General features: G+C 44.3%; 1 protein-coding gene across 1 annotated transcript in view; it reads left to right on the top strand.

Moving 5' to 3' along the window:
• Window positions 1-10,261, top strand: part of LOC138635076 (intermembrane lipid transfer protein VPS13B-like) — a 317,362-nt gene that overhangs the window by 255,029 nt on the left and 52,072 nt on the right. The window contains 4 exon segments of the mRNA XM_069722388.1: window positions 3,506-3,702; window positions 5,351-5,532; window positions 6,017-6,237; window positions 6,343-6,474. Of these exon segments, the coding sequence (XP_069578489.1) occupies window positions 3,506-3,702; window positions 5,351-5,532; window positions 6,017-6,237; window positions 6,343-6,474 (732 nt within the window).

The following is a 10,261-nucleotide window of genomic DNA, read 5'->3' as shown; positions in this document are numbered from 1 at the left end:
AGACAGCATAGCGGGAGTCATTTTCAGAACAATTTTCATTACATCTCCTGAATAAACATTTGCTCAAGCCGATGTCAATTCAATTTGTCTGCTGGCTGATAAGAGGTAGCTAGCAGTGGAGTTTTTAGACATACAGGCATCAGTGGAATAACAGAAGACCTAATAGCAGTGTTGATATTGTTAATAAAAGTAATGGCAGACACGGCTGTGGATGGAAGCAGCCACAGCCTCACAGTGAGCTGAGGGAGTCTACAGTTGCAGAGACATATTTGAAATTTAGCAGCGATCACACCTGGGTCGCTCATGGAAGTTGACATCATTTTTTTATGGTGTGCATTTGCTTTAGTTTGCCTGCCTTTAGTTAACCTTTAGAGAAAATGGGATTGTTCAAGGAGTCCGAGACAAGTCAGTCCATGCTAAAAAGTAGTTTGTAAAAGTGAGTGACAGGGATGGAAGTCAGATTGCTATACACACAATGCTACCAACACTTCTTGTAAATATTAGTAAACTGTTTTGAATATTTATCTGCATGAACAGTCCTCAACTTTAACTTTGCAGCCATTTGAACCACCTCAAAATAGAACTTTAAGGTGTTCGGGAGCCTTTGAGACGATATTTTGCCTGAAATCTGCCGCCAGGCCGACGTTGCCGAGTGCTTGAGGAAAACACAGATTGGACCCATCGAGCCGAGGGAATGTCGGATATTCAGGGTTCCATGTTGTTTATCAGATAAGGTACACACACAATCAGGCTGCGGAAACTGACACTGCCCAGACTGCATCATGCTCTCCCACACCTGTGTATACACATATGTATACATGCATATTGTCTTTCACATGTACAATTATACATAGTCTTCCTCTTCAGCACGTATACACAATCCATTCGACATATACACAGGTGCCTTCTCCTCCCAAAAGCAAGTGGCAGACGTTCAAAATTGATTTTTTTTTTCTTCTTTTTCCGTCATCCCTCCGACATATTTTCAATTGGTTATCAATTTCATCTAAACTTTCCGCCAAGGCCGAAGCCACAAGTCAACGGGAACATGACGCACATTCAACCATGCAAATGTACTCCAACATACCATATATGTACCTCATGTATCCATTTGTGAATGTCGTCATATATATAGAATATCACAGGTGAAAAAAGAGCAATGCGGTTCTGGGAATTCTCAGTGAGATTCAGTGAGTTTCCGCTCCGGTGGCTCAGCGGCGGGGTTGCGGGTGCACAACTCTGTCGGGTACAATTATGAGAAGTTGATTCCAGGAAAACCTGTGACATTTCATATATGATGTAAGCTACAATGACCTCATTCATTCCTCTGTTACAGTACAGCCCCACACATGTGAATATACAGACACACACACACACAAACCTGCTGACAGTTCCATGAGTTTGGTGATTGTCCAAGGAGCTCCATACCTCCGGTAAACAAGTGGATTGTCACAGACATGTGCACAGGCAAATGCACTCTCACACACACACACACACACACACACACACACACACACACACACACACACACGCCTGGCATTCTTCAGGTGTGCTCCTGAGAGCGCTCTGCCACTGCTGATCCATCAGATGCTGAGTTGTGCAGGTGGTCGAGGGAACCCGAGAACCTGCTTTAGTTCACACAGGAGCACCGCACACATTTATGTTAATTCTGGCGCTGTGAGAGGAACGAATGGAGCCCTACCAGTCATCACATCACCGATACTCAGTGTGAGAACACTCACACAACCTGATTGTTATTCAGTGAGAAATGGCTCCAGGACTTCAATGCTAATGGCGTCTCGTAGCGTACAGTCGCCGGGTGTTTAGTTATGCTGTGGTCATGCAGGGTTGTTATGGAGATGAGTTGTCGTCTTGCTGCGTAGGTGGTCTGTGGTCAAAAGTGCTGTCATTTTTTCCGACTAGACAAGAAATTAAAGTTGGGTTTTGTCTGAAGTGAGTAAAATTGAAGGTCATAATGCAGCGGCCATAAAACATCACTTGCTCATTGCTTCTCAGGCAGGGATTCCCCATCATGTCTCCAAAGGGTCAGTAAAGCATCAACGTTGGATGATTAGCAGACCACCGCGGATGCTTAATACTTGATGTGTAACTGGGGGATCCACAGAGCTGAAGTTGTACCTGTTGTGCAAAAACAAAGTCTTCCAGTAATCTGTGCAGATGAGTAATCTGCCACAGAGAGAGGGTTGCAGTCATCTGTTTGTTTGGACTGGAACCTTTCGTTTAATTGATGAACAACTGACGAATAAATATCCACCGGTGCTCATACTGTGTGAAGAGGAGATGAAGTGGGCGAAGTAAAAACATCGCCGTTATTTAATGGATCAAAGACGTCAGTTTAGGAAAACAGTATCTGAGGAATTCACTGGGAGAAAAGAACATCTTTCCTCTGACAAAACCATGCATGAGGAGGCTGCTGGTGAATAATCAGATGCAGTCAACTGCAGAAAGAGTTAGTGTTGCAGTTCAAATCTGTCAGTAGTTGCAGAGCTCGGTGTGACATCATAAGGAAACCCAGAGGGTTTATATCAGGTCTTGGGGTCCTCATGAAGTCATGGGGAGAGAGATTTCCTCACTGCCCCTCTGAACTGTCAACTGTCGCTGATCATTCCAGTTTGTGTTTAGTAGTTGTCAGCTGGCTGTCTGGGAAAAAGGAAGGACGGAAGAATGATGATAGAAACACCTGATCAAGTGATCACATGGTACCATGAAGGCTCAACCTGACGCTCCAGATGGTTTGTTGCACAGAACCATCTGAGAAGTCCTTGGAAGCTGTTGGAAAAGAGAGCAGGACTTTACAAAGAATACTTGGCAGGTGATTGGATGAACCATCTTTCTTTCACTGTTATCGCAGGCCGACTTCAACCAATCAGATCATTGTTGTCTGCCAACAAGCAGTCACATCTAAACATAACTCTGATCAGGTCTTCATGGGATGTTGTGTTCCAAACCAAAGCTAGTTCATGAACAAACGCGGATCAAATGAATTTTGTGATGTCATAATCTGTGATTTCTCACAGATCCAGTTGCCTCAAAGTCTAAATGAATGCTGTAATTTAGTCTTTACTGATTAGTGAACAAAGGTGTGAACTAGTTCTCACTGAGCCTTGATGAGCACGTTTGTTTGATCTGCAGCAGTGAGTGTCTACCTGTACAAGAACACACCTACCGCACCTTTGTGTTTGTAGTTCCAGGATGAAGTGTTATCCAGTTTAACACTGTCCATTACTTCTACAATGTTTGCACAGAAAATGATAAAATATTTGTATTTGTAAATTTGTTGTATTATTTGTTTTTTACTTTATTCGTAAATAGTCCTGAGAGTGCAAAGAGGCATTTTATGTTAATTAAAAAGGAAATTAGCACAGAGGAAAAAGAGACTTCCTGATGTGATGTTGTTATTCTTCAGATGAACAGTGAGTATGTATAAAAACCTGCATAAATTACATATTTGAGGGTTACATGTGTATTCTGTCTTTGCTCTCAGGTACCGTGCAGTCTGGAGTACTGGGATGAGCTCCAGCAGGCCTTTGTTCCGTACCGGGAGTTCAGTCTGTCAGAAAGCTGCGCCTGCCAGCTGCAGCTGCCCAGCCTCAACCTCACCAACCAGCAGAAGGAGCTGGTGGCCTCAGACCTGTGGAGGATCGTCCTCAACAACAACGGAGAGGGAGGAGATGAACAGAGGTGAGGGAAACTTCTCTCCACCTTCCAGGGGTGTACACACACGTGTCTGTTCTCCCAAGCTTGTTTGTGTGATTGTGTGTTTCTGCAGGTATGTGTGGACCCTGTAGACGATGTGCTGTCCTGTGTGAGGGAAAGCAGAGAGGGAGAGAGCGCGCCCGGCCGCTCAGCACAAAGAGCTAGAATGTGTCCCTCGCCCCACATCTGGTGTGCAGGAGCAGGGAGCGGGCTTGGAAGGCGTTCAGATCGGCCTAATGAGATTTCCCAGCACACCAAGTGCCTGTCAGGGCCCATCCGGATTCCTTCCTGCTTACCTTGAGTGTATCTAATCGAGGGGAAGCTCACGGGAAGCAAGAGGAGTCAAGCCCCCTTTGGGTTGGCCCATAAGTTCTTAGGCCTGGCCTGGCCTGGCCTGGCCTGGGTTGGGCAGGGTTGAGGAGGGGACCGGGTTGGACCGGGCATAACAAACACTGTAACACCTCACAGAGCGTGTTTCACTTCCCTCTTCTCGCTGCCACTGCTTCCTCTCTTTATCTCTCTCATGTCTCATGCAGCACTCAGTCACATCTTCGGGGCTTCACCCGTTTCTTCTCCTTCCTCCCTCATCTTAATTTACTCTCTTTTTTCTCTTTCTCTCCCCCTTTTTTACTTCCTTTTGGGATTTAGGGAACTTTTAGTGGAAGAGAATTGCCAAGCCCACATTCTGTGTGGCTTAGAGAGCCAGCAGAGAGGGAGGAATAAAAAAAACATGTAAGCGTAGAAACAGAGAAAAAAAAACTCCTGAGGACCAGATACAGTGTAAAGCAAAATATACATCTGCATTTCATTACAATCATACTCCAAACACTACATTTCCTTTATGTTTAAATTATTTGTCGTTTTTGATCAAAATTGATTCCCCTTTCCGTACTCGCTCGTTTCATCTGCCTTACTTTAGTTTCCACCAGAAAAATAACTCGGCTGCCCTGCCAACTGGAAGTAATGAAAATTGTCAACATATGATGCTTATCTTTTTAAAGAGCGCTCTGCTGCACCAGCATTTTTCAGGTTTTGAGCGTTTCCTGATGGAGTTTTTATGGTGGATCATGGTAGCAGCAAATTACAGAGCAAATGGTCATTCACTTCAATTACCTTCCATTCAACATCATCAACCATGACATGCAATTAATGTCCACGGAGGGGCTCTCCTGAAGGCCGCGGGCGTCATAATGGGCCGAACCGCCTCGGACAGCGAAGAGGCCTTTTTACGTCGTTGTCTCTTCTCGTTGCTTTCTCTCTGAATAACTGTAGAGGTTCACTCACTGTAGATTTCTGAAGACGATGTCACACAATTTGTAACTTTCAGGGCAACAGACAAAAGCACTTAAATAGGAATCATACTAATTGCTTTGCCCATTATTCCACAGCTGGGTTTATGCTTTTGATAATATAAAACTAAAAAGTTTAATCAAAATTCACTAACGGTTTCTCTTAAAACTCTCAAGTGCTGGCTCACATTTCGTCATATGATAGAAATGTTTCTCCAATATTATTTCCATATGAAATAATATCATCTTCAGAGGGAGCCTGCTGTTTATATTTTTCTTTATTTCTTTGCACTTTTAGTTTGTTAATATGGTCGGCTGTCTTCTGTTTCTCCTCTTTCCTCCAGTTCGGACAGCGATTGTGGGTCCCAGCTGCCCTGCGATCAGCTGGTCTCTCCCGTGGCGCTGGCGGCCTGCACCCGAGTCGACTCCTGCTTTGCACCCTGGTTTGTCGCCTCCCTCGGTGTGTCACTGCAACTAGCACAGCTGGAAGTTCATCTCTGCCACCACCTAGAACAGCTGGGTACAGGTGAGGCACAGAATAAAAGAAGTTTTAGGAGTATTAGGTTTATTAAGAGGGAATGCTTGGTGCTAGAAAGTGACTTAAAATTTAGTTTTTTCATTTGATTAGTTTGGAAGAAAAAAAACAACTTCTGCCTTGTTTTCCTTATGTTTTGGTAGGTTGTGGTAGCGGTAAATTACACAGCAATTTCACTTTAATTAATTCAAATTCAGTCATCATCAGCCTTATAATAAGTTTGTTCTAAAAAACATTAATAATAGTTTCTAATAGTCTTCTGTTTGATATTTGATTACCTGAGGCCGCCTTTAAAACGCAGCTGTTCACACGTGCATTAGTTTTTGTGTTCAAAACACCCTTCCAGATGGCAGTTATTCCTTTTTATTACAATAATGGAGTGTCTGTGGCCGTTTGACCATCAGTTGTGAATTTCTGAACAGTTGTGAACTGTTTTAAAATGTTTTGAAGTAAAAGTGACGTCTCCCTTCTCCAGTTCCTTCTCGGCAACTTCATCCCTTCCTGCCAGACAGGAAGTTACCTCAGGAGCAGGAGTTCATGGTGATTGGTGCGCGGGAGCCACGAGTCTTCTTGCGCCAATGGAGCAATGGGCCGCGTCGCTGTCAGGAGTTCAGCTTCTCCACCCAGCTCGACTGCAAGCTGCTGGAGTACCGAAACCTAACACACCTTCGGCTTCTCCAGTCTTGTGTGCTACAGGTAGAGCTCAGCTAGTCTGCACTTCTGATGACTTTCCAAATAATGTCATTAATCAGGAAATGTGAAGAAAGGTTCATTTAGAATTGGATTTGATGTTTGTTTCAGGGCCAGGCTGCAGCCACCTGCTGCGCCCAGAACTCCTCTTTGGATGTGAGCGTGTTCGTGGATCCGGTGTTCCTCAATATCAGCCAGTATGCCATCCACACTGTGGACACAGCTCTGCAAAGCTGGCAACAGGTGACAGGAAGTTTACACTGTTAACACTGCAACACGCTTCATATCTCACCACAGATGTTTTAGATATAGTCCAAAGACTGCAATTAAAAACTGAAGACATCAACCGCACTTTTAATGATAGATTATTTATATTGTTTGTGGTACTTTTGAGTAATGTGGCATGTTAGGGGTCCTGAAGGCTTTTAACTTCCAGGTAATGTCAGCAGTAAAATGTTTGATTTCTTACATTAAATGTGTAACGGCCTCCTCGGGGAAACTTCCCACCGCTGCAGGAAAGACTGTATTTGATGTGACCAAAGTTTCAGTGATACGGTCACTCAGGCTGCAAAGTACTAGAGGATGATTTGTTCACTTGTAAATTTAAATAGTAGGGTGCATTCAGACATTTAAGGTAAGAAGGGATTTTCCCAGATGTTTCATCTCTAACACTTGTACACTGCTATATTACTTGACGCCAGGGGCTCGTCAATCTGTGGAGGAAATCCTTAGAAAATGTCGGTACATTTAGAGAGTATGCTGAAAGAGTGCCTTTTGCCCCAGATGGAGTATCAGCTAAACAAACTAACAACAAAGTGGATTTCATGAGAACGGTTTTGGCTGCAGGCCAGTGGTACTAAAATGTGCAGGCTGGAACTGCCTTTGTGTTTGGTGTAAACTCTGACTAAGAGGATACCGTGTGTCTGTTCTTGGGCTTCTAGTGCTATGGTCCTCGTCATCTCTCAGTTCCCAGCTCTCAGCACTGCCTCTGGTAGCCAGGATATTTGTGTGTGAAGTGATGCCCATGAAAACATGGTAAAACTTGAGTGGTGACACCTGCCAAGACTTCATCTGGCCCTCGTCCTCCACCCACTTGTCTGTTCTACACGCACGCACACACACACACACACACACACACACACACACACACACACACACACACACACACACACACACACACACACACACACACACACACACACACACACACACACACACACACACACACTCACACTGGCCTCTCTGGCTTTGTATGCCCTATCATGGCTCTGCTCAGCTCAGCTGTGCTGACTCATATACTGGCCTCTGGAGACATGAGGTACTCTCATGGTTTTACATGCATGCAGAAACTCCCTGCCAGGTGAAAGAAATAATAGCTGATGTTTTTCAGGAACAGCTGTGCTCTTTTACCTGTGGAAAATAAAATTAAACAAGCTGTATAGAAAATATTTTATGAAATGATTGTTCTGGCTAGCAGTTTAATACCTTTGTTTTCACTCAGTGGCATCACTGACTCATCAAAAGGCTGCGCCGGATGATTGGTCGTTTTTGACCCTTGGCTTCATCATTGCATCATTTAGCACAAGCTAGTCAATGTTCCCTATTTCTGCTGGTTATTTTAGCCATAAATAAGACTTCAGAGCATCGGTGGTGTTATAACGAAGGCTGATATTGCAGCTCTACCGGAGTGTTTTGGACATGTTGGTATCCATGGTGGGCTTTACCCAACATGCCAAGCATGATTACTTGGGTTGTTAGTTGGTTGTGTGCTCTCAGGCGCACCTCTTTTGATAATCACTGACTGATGTGTTTGGCTTTTTGAACGCTATCTTGGCTCGCTGACTTAAAACCCCAAACAGAGACATACAGTGCGTACTCTCACACACATGCTGGCGCTCGCGACTGACATTCTCACACACAAACACAATCCGAGTGAGCGCCACATTCAATGGTATGGGACTGATTCCTAAAGTGATTAAGCCTGCTCTATTGTCTTGATTGGTCTAAACAGCAGCAGCCTTGTAACTTGTACAGAACCTTTTAACTACCTCCAGCCTTCACCACTTTGCTGAACACAAGGGAAAAACACTCAATAATTATAAGGCAAATGTGCTGCATGTGGCTATGGTAGTTGTGGAGTCAGGGGTAGAGAGAGGTCAAGTACAAAAGGCAGATTCTTTAGAAAATGCTCGTCCACTTCAGAGGAAGCGAACACTTCAATCCTGGAACGTTGTTTCCCTTTTTGAGGTTTGGACTGAAACTAAATCTTGAACGTGGTGAGAAAACCTTGTGTGGGCGCAATTAGGCACAAACTTTCTGGTGGCAGGGCAAAATGGAGGAATGGATGTAAAGCTAATATATCTTTGATCTGATAGCAGCTTACATTCCAGACACAGTCATGCACACATTGTCCATACATAGAAAAACCTGATCCCAGTGTAAAACCTAATCAGAAGTAGTCGGAAATGTTAACAGGTCCCGTCCTTCCGCAACAGAAGGATGTATCTAACATGTGTAATTGTCTCAGTGATTTTCATGTTTCCTGGTGTCAAGGCTGGCAGGCAGGCGTGTTGTGATGTGGCCTGCAGGGTCAGCATTGAAACGGCGAGAAGATTCTTCAACTACCACACAACCGAAACCTCACAAACCAGCCACGGTCATAAGAGACCACCGCAACCAGAGCAGCTGGAGCACTTCCAGATGCTTTGCAATAAACAGGAATAAAAGACGCTTCTTGGTGCAGTATATGGTTGTAATTTACACTCATGTAGCAATAGACAGTAATAATACACACTTCTCGTCAGGGTGAGTGGACTGCTCTCGTTTCTATAGTAACATCACTAAGACCTTTGCACACGGGCCTAATAGCTTCTTTCTAATAGTGACATGAATGTATATTCTGTCTATTCCAACACGCAGCATGTCCCCAAAGAAAGCAGAATCACTTCCTCCTCCTCCTCCCCACCTCCTCCGCCGCACCTTCCTTCAGCTCCGTCCTTCAGTTGAGGTTTGATATGAAAGAGATGAAATAGTATCAAATTCAAGGTACTTTACATTTTTTAGGTTTCTCGCCACTAAAGATGACGGAAATAATTTTGTTTTTTTAATAACCTTCCTTTTATTTCTTCCTCTTTTGCCTCTTTTCCTTGCACTCAATCGCCCCATATGGCCCCAACCTCAACCCCCACCACTAACCTCAGGCCCCTCGCCTCCATGTTCATTTCTCAGTCCCCGGCCCCACTCTCAAATTTTGCCCCCCCCCCCCCCCCCAGCCCCTAAACCCAGGGAAGTGGCTTTGGTGGCAAACCACACAAAAGCCCAGTAGTATTTACACACTGTGCTTTCTCACAGAGCGTTCACAGGCTGTAACATGTGCAACAGAGACAACAGTTATTTATTTTCTCTCGTTCTTCCCATATTTGAAGGATTCTGTGCTTTATTTGGCAACCGGAAACAAACTGATATGGAGATCGTGTTCCTGGTTGTAGCAGATGTGTGAGGAATATATTAGTGTTTGCAGATCTGATTCACGTTTCATTATGTTCCTTTTACAGGTCTGACTATCACCTCCACGGTGTCTTGTTCTCTGTGTATTTCTCTTAAGTGGGTCTCATTGTTTACAATCTGTTTTCCAGACATTTGACTGTACCTTGTCCTTTGTGTGTGTGTGTGTGTGTGTGTGTGTGTGTGTGTGTGTGTGTGTGTGTGTGTGTGTGTGTGTGTGTGTGTGTGTGTGTGTGTGTGTGTGTGTGTGTGTGTGTGTGTGTGTGTGTGTGTGTGTGTGCGTGCGTGCGTGCGTGTGTGTGTGTGTCATTCTGCCGTGCAGATCTGGGTTAAACCCTGAAAAGTGAAGTAATTGTATCTGGGTGGATTAGAGAAATGGAGACTTTGATGCCCAGTAGAACAGAGTCTGAAGCAGAAGTTGTCATCCTGTGCTCTTTAACAAGATGTATGTGTTGACTGTGTAAATATCTTTGTCTTAATATTTGTCTACTTAAAAACCCCAGATAGACAGAGAGTGATTATGATT

The sequence above is a fragment of the Brachyistius frenatus genome, unplaced genomic scaffold (assembly GCF_029030835.1).
Source record: "Brachyistius frenatus isolate BFR_SWC_R1_liver_20210118 unplaced genomic scaffold, ASM2903083v1 Contig_289, whole genome shotgun sequence".
NCBI classification, from domain to species: Eukaryota; Metazoa; Chordata; class Actinopteri; family Embiotocidae; genus Brachyistius; species Brachyistius frenatus.
The sequence above is the reverse complement of the archived record's forward strand: the minus strand, read 5'-3'. Positions and strand labels throughout refer to the sequence as shown.